The sequence below is a fragment of the Galeopterus variegatus genome, unplaced genomic scaffold (genome assembly GCF_000696425.1).
Source record: "Galeopterus variegatus unplaced genomic scaffold, G_variegatus-3.0.2 Scaffold118, whole genome shotgun sequence".
NCBI classification, from domain to species: Eukaryota; Metazoa; Chordata; class Mammalia; order Dermoptera; family Cynocephalidae; genus Galeopterus; species Galeopterus variegatus.
The window spans coordinates 908191-926481 of NW_007726229.1; the positions used below are offsets into that span (position 1 = coordinate 908191).

Genomic DNA, 18291 nt, shown 5'->3' on the forward strand with positions numbered 1-18291 from the left:
TCAGGAAAAAGAGTATGTGGAAAGATTTACTTAAACCAGAGCACTAAGACTCTGGATTGACCAGGAGGATGTATTTGATAATAAAATCTGCTAAAAACCACGAAGGGATACCAATGACACTGCAGTTCTCACAAATGGAAAAAATTCTCATTTTTCTGGAATTGTTTAAAAATAACAGAGTTTGACCACAGCTCATAGTTCCTTCAATCTGTGATATGCTAAAGTTAAAAAATAATGTGTGTAATCTTTCTTATTAGCCTGAACATGAGAATGAAGAATGTGGTAATTGTAACTATCAAAATGACATTTCTCTGACTAGTTCTCTATTCATCTCTAATTCATTTAGAAAATTTTTAGGGCTAAGTTGTGTTCTCAGACACAGTCCTCTACAACAGTAAGTAATCTTTACATTTTTAAAATAATAACACACCTTTCAAAAAACATTTTGACCACAGATCCCTAATATAAAAATACTATTTTATTTTAAAAGTATATATATGTTCTCCTATACTAATACCCCAATAAATTATTAAATATACACACAAAAATGAATTAAAAATGAAATATAATTAGATATTCTAAAAGTTTCTTTCCCAATGGATCATCTTACACACTTTTGGGGTTTATGTACCCCACTTTGGAGACCACTATACAACATCCTTCCTCAGGCAAATGCACTTACCTTGCTCAGAAGAAAAAGAATGAAAACTTTTTATTGGGGAAGGGGATAGAGAGAAACTTAACTGGAGTTTCATTGTAACTTATTTTTACTAGTGAAGTCAATGAGAGAAGAGCACTGGGGAGTCAGGAGACAAAAATATCAGTTCAGGTCTGGAATTTGGGTAATGCCTTAAAATCTTTGAATCTGTTTCCTCCTACATAAAATGGACAATTATTCTCTTGCATAACTGAGTGGGTTGCTGTGATGAATAAATGGACTATATAATAATGGGTACATTCTCTTGAGGTTTGACATATGGTGACTATCATGGTAGGCTCTTAATGTCCTGTCACTCTGGGACTTACAGTAACTCTTCTGGGTAGAAACTATTTTATCCATTTCACAGGTGAGGGAGTTGTGGCTCACAGAGCTTATGGCTCACAAGGTTGCTTATCCATTAAGGACCCTACCTTGGATCTGACTGCAGTGCGCTAGACATCATATTGCCTCTCAAACTCAAGTTCTATTTCCATTTGATTGTAGGCTTCCAAGTTAGAGAAGTCTAATCACTAGATATTTTATCACACTGAGCTCAGCAGCAAGCTCAGTATACTTTCAAAATTATTTGCTAATTTGAATGAAAATGAGACACTGACCTTAAATTCTAAATACAAGGTCATCTAGAGATTATGAAACTAGCTTTAAATTCAGAAGTTTCATTTTTGTCCCTTTTCTTACTTTAGTGATTTAACACAAATTATCGTTAAAAATGAAAGACTTTATACTCAATGCATTTCATCCAAAGATGTGCCCTTTAAAAATTTTTAAAAATATTTAAGTATCTCTGTAGATATAAATATATACTTGTATTTTGATTATTGAGATTAATATTTATAGATGACTCAGATTATACTAATATTCATGATACCTTATCAGAAACTAAATCAAGACTGTGTATACTGAACACACACAGGTCTCTGCATACTGAATACAAGTTTGGTCTGTCCTTATGTTTGTGGCTATTGCAGTTTACAGGGTCTACTGCTGTTTGTAACATTACTTTTCCTCCAAGGCTGACTTTGTTCTGAACTCAATGCCTTTATACTTGCTTCTTCTTCCATTTAATAAATCCTCCTAATCTTTTCCATTAACATATAGGTTTGCTTACATGTAAAACTCCCCGTTTTCCCTGATTAACTCTACCCAATTCATATCATTCTCTCCTGACTGAACACCTCTGTAATTTTTCTCAGGAGTGCAAATGGATGTCTGAGTGTACATATAGAGGGAACTCAATAAACCTTGACTGGCTATTAGTGACATTAGTTGTTCTATCTTATAGCAGTTTAATACTAATGAGATGAATTAAGAAAATGAACAGAGTAGAAGACTGTGACTTCAGGATTTTTTCTTGCTTTCTTTTCCGCCAAGAATTATACAATCTTACGGTTGAACTAGATCTTAGAAGCCGTACTTTAGTAAAACTAGACAGCTAATGGTTAAGTTTTCTGAACAATATACCTACATACCCATCTCCTCCTGCACTCTTCCTCACCCCCATTCTACTTCCAAAATACAGAATATTTTATTCTTTACTCCCTTATTGCAGAGGCTTACCACTAGAGCAGGGCATGAAAGCCTTAAAAAGAGTAATAAACAAACAAACAAGCAAAACAAAACAACTCCCAAGATAAATTTGAATTATTTTGTTAATTAATTGCAGGTCAAATCTGAGAAAGTTAAAATATTTTTCTAAAGAGTAAAAGACTAGTCACTCCCATGGGTTTTACATAACATCTGCCTAATCACGGTGCCAGTATATATTAGCAACTTCTGAAGCCAAATTTCTCAATAGTTTTTTTATCTCTTTATTTAGAAAAACATAAAAGGGTGATTTTATATAGGAGTGACAATGGCTTTCATTATTCTGGTTAACAAAATATCTCTTCCTTCTCATACATATCCCATTGAAAGAGATCTATTTTAGAGATTTTTAGACCCCACCACCATCACACACATGCACACATACCAATTATGGAAAAATTATGATGCGAATAATAAAAAGTGCAAGGTACCTGTGAATAATGTGAATGATGATGCAATGCTCTCTTTCTCTCTTTTCTTTTTTTAGTGGCCGACATTTACTGAATACTTGCTATGTCCCAGGTTCTATGTGCTTTACATATATTATTATTCCATTCCATTCTTCAACTACTCTATGAGACAGTAACAGGAGACTGATTCTACTACTTCTATTCTTGGTCCGTTAACAGTGAACTATCACACAGGAGACACAATAACTATTATTCAATGGTTTTTAATATATTCACAAACCTGTACAACCATCACCACTGTCTAGTTCAGTTAGATTTTCATCATTTCAAAAAGAAACTCCATGAGCAGTCACCCCCACTTCTTCTGCCTCCCTTTACATTTTAGTACCCTTTTACTGGATTTTTCTTCCCCCAAGTTTGAAACCAATCAGACATAGGAATCGCACAAATGAAGATCAATTAGTTTTATTATTGATAAAGTCCATCAATATGTTATTTAGATTTTTTTTTTTTTTTTTTAAAGATGACCGGTAAGGGGATCTTAACCCTTGACTTGGTGTTATCAGCACCGCACTCTCCCGAGTGAGCCACAGGCCGGCCCAATGTTATTTAGATTTGAGACCAATACTGTGCTAACATTTTATTCCAGATTTAGGTATCCCTGAGCTACCTAGAGTCACTGACTCAGCTTGAGAGACAGGAGCCTGCACCTCTTGGGGGCTCTTTTCCTTGAAGCCAGGAAACAGAGCAGAACACTCACTCTCTCCTAGTAGATTGAGCTAAGAAATGAGAGGAAGGAGCTGAACTAAGTGTGGTGCCTCCCAACCTCACCTGTTAGATACTCAGTGCTATTCTCTGCGTAGGAGATAATTCACTCTGACAGCACTGTGCAGGATAGATTGGAGAGTGTAAGAAAGTGGCAGAAAGACCAGGTAAAGGGCTATTGCAATGGCCATAACACTATCCATTCAACATGAAAAGGAAAAAAGAGAAGAACTTCTGATGAGGTTGAAATTAAGATTCGTTTTCTTGTCTTATTAAACTGCTTGACTTTGACATGTGTCAGGTATATATTGGGCACCTGGATTTCAGACAGAGGAAGAACCTCTCTGCTCAATTTTATTATTGCACCTTTGGGGACCATCTATTGGCTGATTCTTGAATCATATGCCTTTTGGAATTGTTCTTTACTATGGTTATTTGTTCTTGGTTCAGGAGGCCTCAGCACATCCACTGCATGTTACAAATGGCTCTCAATAGGGAGTAGGGAGTAAGATGGAGTGGGAAGACCACAGGACTTGGTCAAAGGTACCTTACCCCAGTTCCAACTCTGCCCCTGAGGCAGATTGCTGCAGTTACACTGCCTATTTGCTTGAGCCTCCCTGTATGCATCTCCCTTTGAAATGAGACTTTTCTTCCTTCCCATAAGGAGGTTGAGTCTATTTTCCTACCCTTTGAATCTGGACTGGGTCATGTAACATATTTCAGTGAATTTGACAAAAGCAGAGGCTTAGAATATGCTCACACATTGGGTTTTGTTCTCTCCCTCCTAGCAATCCTCTGCCAGCAAATGAACAAGTCTAGGCAAGCTGACTAGAGGATGAGACCATATGGAGTGAGACTCCATTGCCCCGGGCTTCCCAGTCATTCTCTCATTTGCAGCTAAGACCCTAGACAAGTGAGTGAGACCACCTTAGACCATTCAGCCACAGCCAAGTACACCCAGAGCAGAAAAACCACCAGCCAGCCACAAAATGGTGAGAAATAGAAAATGTTTGCTGTGTCAGTCTACTAAGTTTTAGGGTAGCTTGTTACAAAGAAACAGCAAACTAATATAGTCCGTATTAGCTATGAAGACAAAGGAAGAAAATAGTTCTACCAAGAACATGAGAAAAGATGGTGGTTATAATTCAGAATGAATGTAATCTTTAGCTTCCTGGGAGCCAGGGAAATAAAAACAAGATTGGGTTATAGAATTCCCATTACTTGAGAAAATAAGTATATAAATTCTGAAGAGGTGACAAACATTTTGCTGGTCAGAAAAAGATACCACAAATATGTATAATCAATAACATTTCAATGAAAATAAGTAAATAAAATTTTTTTTAATTTTTAAAAAGGATAAATGAGGGCCGAGCCTGTGGTGCACTCGGGAGAGTGTGGCGCTGGGAGCACAGCGGCGCTCCCGCCGTGGGTTCGGATCCTATATAGGGATGACTGCCAGTGCACTCACTGGCTGAGCATGGTGCGGCCGGTCTCAAAAGGGACAAAAAAAAAAAAAAAAGGATAAATGATATGTCAATATTGAACAGACAAAATACCATGATAAAAAGTGTCTTCACATTTACAAAATAAAAGAAAGAAAAAAAATTTTATGTGATTTTCTTACATTAATTCTCAATAGATAAGTCACAATCATTCAACAAGTTGCAAAAATTCAGTTTATTATACCTTAAAGGAAGGAATGATCAACATGACTATTAAACTGACTGGAATTTTTTAAAACATGCTTTTGGAAAGAGTTGGGTAGGAAGGTAAGTCTTAGGTATGGAAGAATTTTATTCTTTAAGCTCACTTGCCATTGTTTTGTAGTACAGCCAACCTTTATATTTATTTAAATAAACTTTCACTTGAGTAAAACGGGAGTCTAAGTTATTTAAATATTTTAAACTTAAAAATTGTATTTCTATAGAACTGATAATAATGTAAATATATTAATAATTAAATATTCCATAAGAATGAAATTTCAACTTAAAAATTCAGCTTTGATGGCATTAAATTATTTTTATTATCAATTTCTCACATTTCTTTGATATATACCAATAATATATAACATTTATTGAACTCAAACTATGAGGTATGTACACTGCTAAGTGCTTTACACGTATTAATCCATTCAATCTTTTCATCTGTCCCAGAAGGTAGATATTATATGTTTGTCCTAATCTGGGCCTTTAAATGGCCTTTGCATGTGCAAGCTTCAGTGAAACTGTGTAAAAAGTCTTATATCAATAAGGAAAGTTTTTAGAAGTGATCTATATAAATACAAATCAAATTATATCCTTACCTCAAACATTATGCCAAAATACAGTAAATTTGACAAGAATTTAATTGAGAATTAAATGCAAAGTTAAGCCATAAAAATTAGATGAATTATCCAGGATAAAGAAGCACCTTGGGATTGGCTGGTTAGTTCAGTTGGTTAGACTGCAGTGCTGGTAACACCAAGGTCAAAGGTTCAGATCCCTGTACCAGCCAGCCACCCAAAAGCAACAAAACAAAACAAAACTAATATCCTTGTATCAAACAAGCAATTAAGAAAGTTACAAAGAAAAATATCAATAGGAAAATGATTAAATGTACACTAATGAAATAATGCTTATGATTTCTTTCCCGCAGGAGTATAAACATTATTGGACAGAGTTGAGAGGAACTACACTTTTCTTTTATACCGACAAAAAAAGTACAATAGTAAGTAGTTAAATATGTTCAGCTGATTCAATTTTTTCCCAATATACCCTTGTCATATAGTCTGTTATTCATTTTGGATTTTCTGCTATCCAAGAATAAAGATTCTCTAGTAAGATCAATTCAAATAAGAAAATTTAAATCTGCGAAGGCTGTCAATTATGATAAGACCAATAGCAAAATTTTCTGGGCAACTCAGAAAGTATTAACTCACATTTTTAACTGTGTATTCTCTTCTTTCTGATCTTCATAATTAAAACTTAGTTTAAAAGTGACACTTTTAGGGGCTGGCCAGTTAGCTCACTCAGTAGAGTGTGGTGCTGTTAACACCAATTCCAAGGGTTTGGATCCCTGTACCAGCCAGCCACAAAAAAAATAAATAAATAAAAGTTAACATTTCGGAAAGACATTTGGATATAAATTGTTTAATACTAAGTGATAATTTCAGTTTCCTCCACTTTTTGTCTTGCTGTAGTGTGCAGTTATAATCTGAAAGGAACAAGATGATCCCTAGAGAATCATAACATAAAATGTCACAATTTAATGTTTCTGGAAAGACAAAAACATACCCCAGGAAGCAGGACTTCTAAGAGCTTAGGCATGAGAATAACAATAAAGGGATTCTAGGATTGATTTATTTGTATTATTTTCAAATTCTGATTGCATGTTTGTTTCATTTTTCCATGAATTACATGTCGTGTTTTAGTGGCAAATGCTTGCCTACCTTGGAATGCTATACTTACAATAGATTTTATGAGCCAGTAACTTGTTTAAACATTCTGGACCCTGTATATAGTAGCCCACACTTCTTAGAATATCATTATTAGATGCCCAGATCTATGAAATAAACAAAAAAAGAAACTGTGTGATGTATTACACCTATAGGCATTTCAGTGACATTAGTGGTGAACTAGGCAGAAACCATTAAAAAAAAACAAAACAACAACAAAAACTTAAAACGATCATCTTTCACCAGAGTTCTGAATAGACAAAATTTATACAAGGGTGTTTTCAAATACAATTTATAAAAATGATTTCTCTGTTGTGCATTCAAACTTACCACTGATGTCAGTAAATATAAAAGACCCTGGTCTAAACCTTGTATAATGCACAGTAAAAGAGACAGCTAACAGTTATTGTCATTTACTACGTGGCAAGAGGCAGTAGAGCTTAGTGATTGAGAGCCTGGTCTGTCCAGACAGACTGCCTGGGTTTTTATCCTGATCCTGCCACTATTAACTGTGAGATCTTGGGCTAGTTATCTAACCTCTCTCTGGCTCAGTGTATCAGACAGGAAACTGGTAGGAAATAGATGTGTCTTCAAATTGGCTAATTTGAAGAGAGTTTAATAAAGGTTTAATAAATATTCAAGGGCCAGACCCGTGGCTCATTCGGGAGAGTGCGGCGCTGGGAGCGCCGAGGCCGTGGGTTTGGATCCTATATAGGGATGGCCGGTGCACTCACTGGCTGAGCGCGGTGCGGGCGACACCAAGCCAAGGGTTGCGATCCCCTTACTGGTCACACACACACACACACAAAATAAATAAATAAATAAATAAATAAATATTCAAAGTAGTGGACAGGGTATAAGAAAATTACTGAGGGGCCGGCCTGTGGCTCACTCAGTAGAGTTCGGTGCTGATAACACCAAGGCCACGGGTTCGGATCCCATATAGGGATGGCCGGTTTGCTCGCTGGCTGAGCGTGGTGTTGACAACACCAAGCCAAAGGTTGAGATCCCCTTACCGGTCATCTTTAAAAAAAAAAAAAAAGAAAAAAAAAGAAAATTACTGAGGATAGTACAGAACTCTGGGACTAATAAGAGTACCCTATTATCATGCCTAGGAGTGAAAGAAAAGAGTGGGAGAGTAGAGGGGAGAGTTGTGTGTGGGGATGACTGCATTGAGAGGAATCTGATCTTTGATGAAGGGAGCAACTATACAGGGTAATAAATACACAACCTCACTCTCTTCACTCTTCTGATCTCCTGCCAATGTTTTCTAGAGTCCAACCCTGAAGTGAAAGGGTAAGGAAGCCCCTTGATGTTGTCCATATAGGTCCCTCTCCTGGTACACAGTATTGGTGGTAAGGGGATAAAAGTGAATCTAGAGGAGAAAACAAAAGATCCCCAACACATTCAGTCTTCAAATCTCTAAAATTAGGATGAAAAGTGTAGACCATGTCATAGGCTATCAAAAGAATTAAATGAGATAGTACATGTAAAGAGTTAAGAGTGTATCTCGCACATAATAAGCATTCAAGCATTTTACTTGCATTATCTCATTTAATTTTCACAACAACTCTGCAGAGTGAGTACTATTTTAATCCCCATTTTATAGGTGAAAATAGGCAAGTTTAAGAATTAAGAAATTGTAAAGGTCAGATAATTAATAAAAATGGTACAATCCAGGTCTTGCTACTGAGCCAACATTCTTTATTTTTTATTAGTTGGCCGGTACAGGGATTGAACCCTGAACCTCGGTGTTATCAGCACCACGCTCTAACCAACTGAGCTTACCAGCCAGCCTCTGAGCCAACCTTCTTAACCACTATACCATGAAGGGGTTTGTTACAATAAAATGCCGCAGAATTGCACATCTACCAATTTTGTTAAAAAAGAATCCAGAACTTCTGGAAAGTTTTTTGGGGTGATAGTCTTAGGAGAAAACACTGGGGTAGACCAGGTGAGAACTATAGGTCTTCAGCCTATAGGAGGGAAACATTTAAATGTGCCTTTAAATATTTGAAAGGCTGTCAGGAAGTCATGTAAAAAAGTCACTGAATCTGTTTAGGTTTTTTCTATGGAATAAAGGGACTGGGACCAATGGATGAAAATTAGCTAGAGAAAAACTGGCTCAATACAAGGAAAAACTGGCTAGCAGTCAGAGCTGCTTAGGAGGCATGAGATCCATGTTGCTGGAGATATTCAAACATAGGCTGGATGACCACATGGAGGGTCACCCTAGAGTAGTATTCAAGCATCAGATGGCGGCTAGATTACACAGATGACCTTTTAGGCCCTTTACAACACCACAATTAAAAACAAAAGTATATGACTTCCTTTCCTCTAATAATGGATCAGTGTACTGCACTCTGACTCTGCACCTCTTCCTCTGTTACTTCCTCCTTTGTCACAGCAAAACTCACTGAGCTTGATCTAGACAATCAGAAAAAGATTCTTGTTTAATTTTAAATTCTATCTTCCTTCTCTCGTACCTCTCCTTCTGTTTTTAATTATTCTTTGTTTCGAAAATAAATAGGCAACCAAAACTTACCCTCAACTTCATCGATACGGAAATAGCTCTGGAAAAAAATGTATTTACTTGTATTTATGCTCTACCTCATTCAGAAAAATAAAATAAGGAGACTTAACAAGAATGCAGTAAAACAAGTTATATTAGGCATAACAGAGAGAAAAATAAAAGGAGACAGAAAGAAGTCAAGAAAAGAATAATATAGTTTTTTTTTTAACAAAAAAGTGTAACTTAAAACCCTACTACACTTACTACAGGTGGTTCTTTCTAATGCTAGAGAGCAAGCCTGGCCCTTTGCATACAGACCAGTCCATATAGACCAATTGCTCATATAAAATATTTTTATTGTATTTGGATAAGATAGGAATTCCTTGATAGGATCCTCATAACCAGCAGTATATGATAAATAATAAAAGAATGGCTTTCTGGGCTGGCCGGTTAGCTCACTTGGTTACAGCATGGTGCTTATAACACCAAAGTCAAGGGTTCAAATCCCCATATCAAAAATAAAATCCTAGAAGTAGGAATTGTTAAAAAATTAGCTTTCTAGAAAAAATGTATATATATATATATATATACATAAACATAAATATTACTGATATAAAGAATGTGTACCACATAATTAAAAAGTACACAATACTCTGTATTATAATTTCTATATAGCCAAATATAATTGTAACTCAATCAAGATTTGAAAATCGAGCTATATTTCAATGTGCTGTTTCCCTAATAAATTTATTCATGATATTTGACATGAATGTTGGCTGATATTTTTACATTTACATTAATGAGTAAAAGGGGGCTGGCCCGTGGCTCACTCGGGAGAGTGCGGTGCTGATAACTCCAAGGCCCCGGGTTCGGATCCCATATAGGGATGGCCGGTTTGCTCACTGGCTGAGGGTGGTGCTGACAACACCAAGTCAAGGGTTAAGATCCCCTTACCGGTCATCTTTTGAAAAAAAAAAAAAAAATCAGTAAAAGGAAAGTAAAACAATGTATGTCAGAACTTCACATACATGTCATAGTCAATGACATGAGCAACTTCTTTGCTGAATTAGATAATAGTTTTTGAGTTCTGGAAGAATATTTTGTCAGTTTTTGTTCTTTTTCTTTTCTCTTATTTTTTATTGAAATGTATTGATTATACATATTTGAGGGGTACAGGGTTGAATATTAATGCATGTATACAATGTGTGATGATCAAATCAGGGTAATTAGCACATTCATCATTACAAAACGTAATCTTTCCTTGAGATAAGGACGTTTGATCTCACTTCTAGTCATTTGATAATATGCAGTAAATTATTAATTATAGATGCCTAGCTCGATTGTACATCCATAGAATTTATTTTTCCTATATGGCTGTTATGTGCCCATTAACCAACCCAATATTTGTTCTATTTACAGTGAAACAGCTTCAGACACAACAAACTTTAAAGTTTCATCTGCACTATTAATATTTTCTCCTTCACTTTCTTAAGTCTAGACTAGGAGCCAGCAATCTGTGGACTTTAGGCCAGATCTTGCCTATGACCTGATTTTGTATATTCTTTGAGCTAAGAATAATTTTTACATTTTTAAAGCGTTGTAAAGAAAAAAAAAAAAGACCAAAAAAAAATGCAACAGAGAATGAATATATGCCTAAAGTATTTACTATCTGGCCTTTTGCAGGAAAAAAGTGCCATCCCTTGGGACAATCAACAGTACAAGAAATCAAGCCCTGATTTTTGAGGTTTACCAATTTCCCTGGTGTAAATACTCCTACTATAGCTGATTTCAACCTATCAGTGTGACCTCATTGAACGTGGAGCTGGGAAGAAAGGCACAACAGCACGCCATTATATAGTATTTTCACCATACAGAAACAAAATGTAAATAAACTCAAAAGCATAGAGAATAGTAAAATGTGGCAATATAATGAGAAAGTGATGAATTTTGAGCTTTTACTACTTTTGTTTTTAATGTAACTTATTTACTGGCATGTTTATATAATGTAATTTTTATAACATCTGTGTTTAACAACTGACTTGCAAATTTCCTCAAAATTTAACAATTGGCTTTCACAAACCCTATGCTAGTATAAGTGCAAACCTGTATGAGCCAAGTCCAGTACCCCACCATATAATATATTTCCAAATGCCCTGTAGGATTGGGAAAACTAGGGATTATATAAAGTACAAATCAGTAGAAAGGAAGATATTACTTACTTTCCTTCCTGCTAGAACTAATGTGCATTATCCATGAAATAATTTAATGAGTTTTTTGTTTATCTTTGCAGTATGTTGACAAACTAGACATAACAGATCTCACATGCCTTACTGACCAGAATTCAACTGAAAAGAACTGTGCAAAATTCACCCTTGTTTTGCCAAAAGAGGAAGTGCAACTGAAGGTGAGCAAGGAGAAATAGTCTGAAAAGAGTTGTGGTTAAAAATAGCATTCACCTCTTCACAAACCCAGGGGCTGAAGTAAAGAGGAGTTACAAGAGGGGCTAAGTCTTTTATTTTGTTAATATTTTCTTGCCTTTTGCCAAGAACTACAGTTCTCTGAATTGGGATTTAAAAGCACATGTTCACTTGTTTAGTATACAAGCACAATGAAACCATATACTCTCAGGGATCCCACCTGATGTTCTTTAAAGGTTGTTCTTCAAAGGCTGGCATTCAAAGTGAGCCAATTAAAGTCAACCAACAACTACAGTAATAACATAAAGAGAACAACTTGCAATTGAATAAGATGTAATCAGAGACTTTCCCAAGAGATTACTGATTGACCTTGAAATCACTGGCCCTTAAACTTTAGTGTACTAGGAAACACTGTATTTAGGAAATCCAGGCCCTACTCCAAACATGGGCCCCAGGTTTTAAGCAAGCTCCCCAGATGATTTGGATTTGGTATTTAAGAGCACGGGATTGGGGTCAGGTGTCTATGTTTGAGTTTCGGCTGTTTTATTCTTAGCTGCTACTTAATCTCTTTGGACCTTCATTTCTTCACTTTGAAGTAAGTCTTTGCTCAAATGTAGCCCTCTCACTAAGGCCTACCTATACTATATTAAAATTGCAACGCTTTTGCTCACCCCTACCCTCGAGCTGCATTCTCAGTCTCTCTTACCCTGTTCTACATTTTATTTTTTCCGTTTATTTTGTTCTGACACTATAAAACCTACTATTGTATTTATTATTGTTCCTTGCTAGACCCTAAATGAGAACAGATTTTTGTTTTGTTCACTGATATAAGCCAGCACCTAGAATAGTGCCTAGCACTTAAAGGTACTCAATAAATATCTGTTAAATAAACAAATCTGTAAAGTAAAATTTAAAAAATAGTGCCTTTCTCCAAGTTGCCCTGAAGATTAAATCAAGTAATACTTGTGAAGTGCTTAGAACAGTAGCTGCATTATAAGCACTCAAAAGATGTTGGCTGGTATTGTTATTACTAGTAGTAGCAGTATTTAGAGCTAGGAATTGGAAGTTTCTACTTTGGTTGCCTCAAACTTAAAGCCAGCCAATTTTAAACACCAGATGGAGAGAGTAATCATGAATTAACATACTGCAGAAATGTTTGCTAATATTTACTTTTTTTTAGTTAATTTATACAATTTTACTTGTTTAGTAAGTAAACAGATTGAAACTATATACTTCTGTCTTCTGACAAAAGAAATTAGTATTGGAATATTTCATAACATATACATATTAATAGTTCTAAGCAAAAAGGAAAATGAATTATGCCTTTTTAAAACTATTTGCTTCAATAGAAGAATATGTATTTTGCCAATCATGCTAGGTTTTGATGGCTTACCTATTTAGAGTCATAAAAGAATCATGTGAAACTCTAAAGTTATTTAAAGTTAATAAAAGTATTAATTCTCATAGTCACTTATATGTTTTCTTAGTCTTTATCTGTTTTTGTCTTCATCTATAGACAGAGAACACAGAAAGTGGAGAAGAATGGAGAGGCTTCATTCTTACGGTAACACAGGTAGGAACATCATTACTTTTCATTGATTCATTTATTTAACAAATATTTGCTGAACACCTACTATGAACCATGCAGAGTAAAAGAGGCTAAAGATACAGCAATTGAAAAAGACAGATCTAAACTCTTGTACTTACTCATGGAAGTTATGTTTTGATCAGGTGGGTGGAGAGGGAGAAAGTAAACAAACATGATCAATTCACATTTTGATAACTTATGAAGAAAATAAACCGGGCAATGTATTAGGGAATAACAGGTGGCCAGGGAGATTTAATTTTTGCTCTTATCCTTTCAACACAGTGGTCCTTTGTACATTTTACAAAGAGTATTTGTAGCTTACATAACATCTTCTAAAATACTTTCCAACTCCTTTCTTATTCATTTGACACATATATGGAAAATGTTTACAGATAAATTTTATAAATAGCATAGGCAATATAAAAAGGAGAGACCATCAAAAGAAAAAATCACCTTTTAACAATTGTTTAGTGAGTCTTAAAGGGATGCTTATCTGTTCAACTCTGGCATCTTATCAGAGGCAAATAGTAAGATCTACTGCTAAAAGTTAACTGCTGCAGCAAGATAACTATCATTATTTTAAAGTCACTGTAGCAACTGTCTTGGAAACACAAGATACTTTGATAACCAGCCCCCAAAAGAGCACAATGTTTTCTAATACTTTTAGAGGATATAAAAACTTTCCATGTTTATTATAGTCATTTAAACACAGACTCTATACAAACCCAGTTTCTAAGTAAAGCCTTTGTAGTCACATGAAATAAGCACTGCACTTTACCAAGATGGTGGATGCTGGTTCTTTATTTCAGCCAGTAACAGGTGACAGTTGGAGGTCCAACTACCATGTAGAGAAGTTATAAGAGACTAGAAACGTGGGCAAGTTAAAAATGTGAAGGACATGTTTTCTTATGGCAGGGGGGAAGAGTGAGGGAAGAAATTCTTTGTGGAATTCCATTCTTTCCTTCTCTTATGGAAAGGCATCATTGTGTGGCATGGTGCTTCTTACACTGGGGTGGGTGTATCCCAAGAGCGTGTGACTCGGTATCAAGGAGTACACAAAAACCACTGGATAAAGCTTGGTGTATTTTCCCTGTACACTAATTACACTTGAAGTTCTGGCCAAACATTTTGCTTTTAGTTTTTTCCTTTGAGGTAAGGATAAAAAGCATTATTTTTTTATATTAAAACATACCTGGAGGGCCAACCCCGTGGCTCACTCGGGAGAGAGCGGCACTGGGTGCACTGTGGCCGTGGGTTCGGATCCTATATAGGGATGGCCGGTGCGCTCACTGGCTGACTGTGGTGCAGACGACACCAAGCCAAGGGTTACGATCCCCTTACCTGTCACAAAAAACAAAACAAAACAAAACAAAAAACCATACCTAGATATATTACAGAATATAAAATAAAATTCATGTGAATTTTCAAGGGAAGACAAGTTGCCTCAAATTTTGTGCTCTTTAAATGTTGTTTTGTGCTATGGTACCAGATCACTGTATGTGGACATTCATACTATGTTGTTATTAGGAGAACTTTAGGAGAGAAGTGTGAGAAGCGCAGACTAGTTGAAAAAGCTTTGGAAACAAATAAGCCCAATTTTGAGTCCTGATTACACAACTTACTAGCTGTGTGACACTGGATTAGTCATTTAATCTTTCTGAGCCTGTTTATTGTTTTTCATTTGTAAAGTGGGTATAATACCTGTCTTGTAGCATTGCTGTGAGGTTCACAATAACACATGCACAGTGCTCAAAATATAATAGGCAATTAATACTGAGTAGCTGTTTCATTACTTTTTTCCCCCTTATTTTGTTTTTTCTGGTTTGGTATATAAGAAAATAGTTTTACTAGTTACTAGTTAGCTTAATTATCAAGAAGAATGATCTCTAAACCTTTTTGATTGTGTACCCCTATTAGGAAATTGTTATTTACATTTTATATGTACATATATACATAATAAAACATAAACAAAAATAGGAATTAATGAAATAGTAACTGTAATGTATTGAATTATGTCCTCCCCAAACTCTTTGAAGCCTAAATTGTGCTCCCCAGGTCTTATATATTAGAAATTTAACCCCCACTGTGACTATTAAGAGGGTGGGAATTCCTATTATGGTAAACGAAAGGTGGAACCTTGAAGAGGTGATTGGATTGTAGGACCTTGCAGTAGTGAATGGATTAAAAATGGTGGTCAGGGGTGTGGTTCTGAGGGCTTTAAAAGAAGAGGAGAGTCTGTCCTCCCTTGCTCTCTCTGCTTCTACCATCTTGCAATGTGAGACCCCTGGGTCACTGTTGCCACCACCAGATGGACTTTGAACTTTCCAGCCTGAGAAACTGTAAGCAATAAATTTTGTTTTCTTTGTAAATCACCCAGTTTCAGATATTTTGTTAAAAGCAATGGAAACGGACTAATACAGTAACTAAGTAGAAAGTGCGGTTTTATTGTTTTGTTTTGTTGGCTGGCTGGTACAGGGATCTGAACCCTTGACCTTGGTATTACAAGGCCATGCTCTAACCAACTTGAGCTAACCGGTCAACCCAGAAAGTGGAATTCTAATGTTTTCTCCTCCCCTCCCAAACCAATGGACTTTCTTGAATACCCCCTGGAAAGCATGCACCCATCTCTGGAGATAAAGATGATAATCAGACATGGCTGCCTCCAAGTACAGACTAGTTAGTGTTACATAAAAAAAAAAAAAAAAGAATTCTACCATTCAGACTACATTTTCCAAGAGCACATAGTTAGACATAATGAGGTTTAAATTTGAAGTATGAATATAATTCAAGTGACTCAATCCAAAATACATCTGTAAAAAAGGTAACAACTAATCAGAGAAGTTCCATCATTGTAATGTGTGAATGAATGTTTGAAACACACACACAAACACACCAAAATATAGACCTCTGCTAATCCTCAGTCATCTCATGAATAGTTCCATCTCAATCCTATGTTGCCATATGGCCGGTGGAGCTTATTCCAGGTTACTTGTCAGAGAGTGAGGCACGTTGCAGATGCTCTGGAACTTCCAGCATTGATGAACTCATGTGCTTAGAATGAAAAATGAGAGGTTTGTTGTTACTTCACTTGTAGTACAAGGTGGGTATACTTTGATTTGAGGCCAGACCAAAAGGAAGATTTCTTGGAAGAAGGGTGGGCACCTCGTGTAAGTTCTAGTTGTTTTAGAGGTAGGTCTAAGACACCCATGCAAGACCAAGATCCTCTATTTGTGATTCTACCCATCCATCTCTGTCAGGTAACTGAAGCTCCTTAGGAGGAGAACAGGCTCATCTTTAAAATCAGTAAGTTATTTGGCTGTCTTTCTTGTTTGCTTACTGTTTGAATTGGTTTTAGCTGTCAGTTCCCCAACAAGTGTCACTCTTACCTGGGCAAGTAATTAGACTGCATGAAGTCCTAGAGAGAGAGAAGAAAAGGAGGATTGAGACAGAGCAGCTGTCGAGTACTTCCATGGAGAAAGAGAAAGAACCAGTTGAAGATTATGTGGATGTACTGAACCCTATGCCAGTGTAAGTGCACAATTTATCTAGTTTATTCATTTGATTGTTAAGACTAATTTCTAATTATCAAGAACAGTCAGGACCTTATTAAACAAGGGATAATAATCAGTCTTGGAAATAAACTGCATATCTCTGAGTACATGCCACATTTCCTCTTCTATGTCATGATCAACAAAGTATAGATTTAAACTAACCCTCTCACCACATAGGAAATCCCCTTCCACCCACACTTAAGACCAAATAGATATTCTTTCCAGAGCTCAAACCTGAATAAAAACTCCTATGAAGAAGAAAGGAAAAGATATTTTTTCACAATGAAACTCAATGATTGACCAATTTTCTATCAGAAAATTATACCAAAGAATTTTAAATACTTGAGATGTTCTATTCAATTGACCAATCAGTGAGTAGTCATTGAGCTTGTATTCTGAGGAAGGTCTTGTATAAAATGTGTAAGATGTTGTTGGAAAAATGAAGCAGAGACCATGCTGAATTCAGGAACACCATACATTTATCTTTTATATTGTTGAAAAGATTGTGAGCCCTTTCCTCCTGAGATCTTGGTGTTCATGTCATTGAAACTTGTCTTGGTACTATCTACGACATCAGGTTCTGGTGCATATTCTATCTATACTACTATTGCTGAAACCTGCCAACCCTCACTTTTAGCTGAAACCAATGACAACTGAGGGACCGATGGTTAAAAGTCACAGACTGCTTCTTTTTCTTTTTTTCTCAATAAAACAAGTAATATATATTTATTACAGATAAATAAAAAGATTAAAAATATTTTTAGTCCCACCATTCAGAGACATTTGTTGTTAACATTTAAGTGTATTGCATATACTGTCAGATTTTTCCTATGATCATATATTTCATTGACTACAATATATATTATAAAAATGGAAAGTGCTTTTTAAATTTTGTGCATAAAAATACCACCAATGCCATAGAAAGACTCACTCCAAAAGGAGTGAGTTCAGACATGTCCTTAAATATTAGTTATTTAAAACAAAGACCATACAATAGAAGCATTGAGAGGTGTTTTGAATCCCTGAAAGGAAATCACCAACAAATATTTATCCAAGGGCCAGCCTGTGGCTCACTTGGGAGAGTGTAGCGCTGATAACACCAAGGCCATGGGTTCGGATCCCTATATAGGAATGGCTGGTTAGCTCACTTGGGACAGCTTGGTGCTGACAACACCAAATCAAGGGTTGAGATCCCCTTACTGGTCATCTTTTAGAAAAAATAAATAAATAAATAAAATACATACATTTATTTATAATATTTATCCAAGATCCTATTTATACACTGAGACTGGGGATCCATTGTTAATTCT

General features: G+C 35.8%; 1 protein-coding gene across 2 annotated transcripts in view; it reads left to right on the forward strand.

Annotated features, from left to right (window-relative positions):
- The window catches only part of STAP1 (signal transducing adaptor family member 1), a 43409-nt gene that overhangs the window by 2594 nt on the left and 22524 nt on the right, over positions 1-18291 (forward strand). The window contains exons 2-5 of one of the 2 annotated variants that reach the window (XM_008587334.1): positions 6115-6186; positions 11716-11829; positions 13359-13415; positions 16786-16958. In XM_008587334.1, coding sequence (XP_008585556.1) covers positions 6115-6186; positions 11716-11829; positions 13359-13415; positions 16786-16958 — 416 coding nt within the window. The remainder of the gene's footprint in view (positions 1-6114; positions 6187-11715; positions 11830-13358; positions 13416-16785; positions 16959-18291) is intronic. The other variant, XM_008587339.1, reaches the window with a different exon arrangement.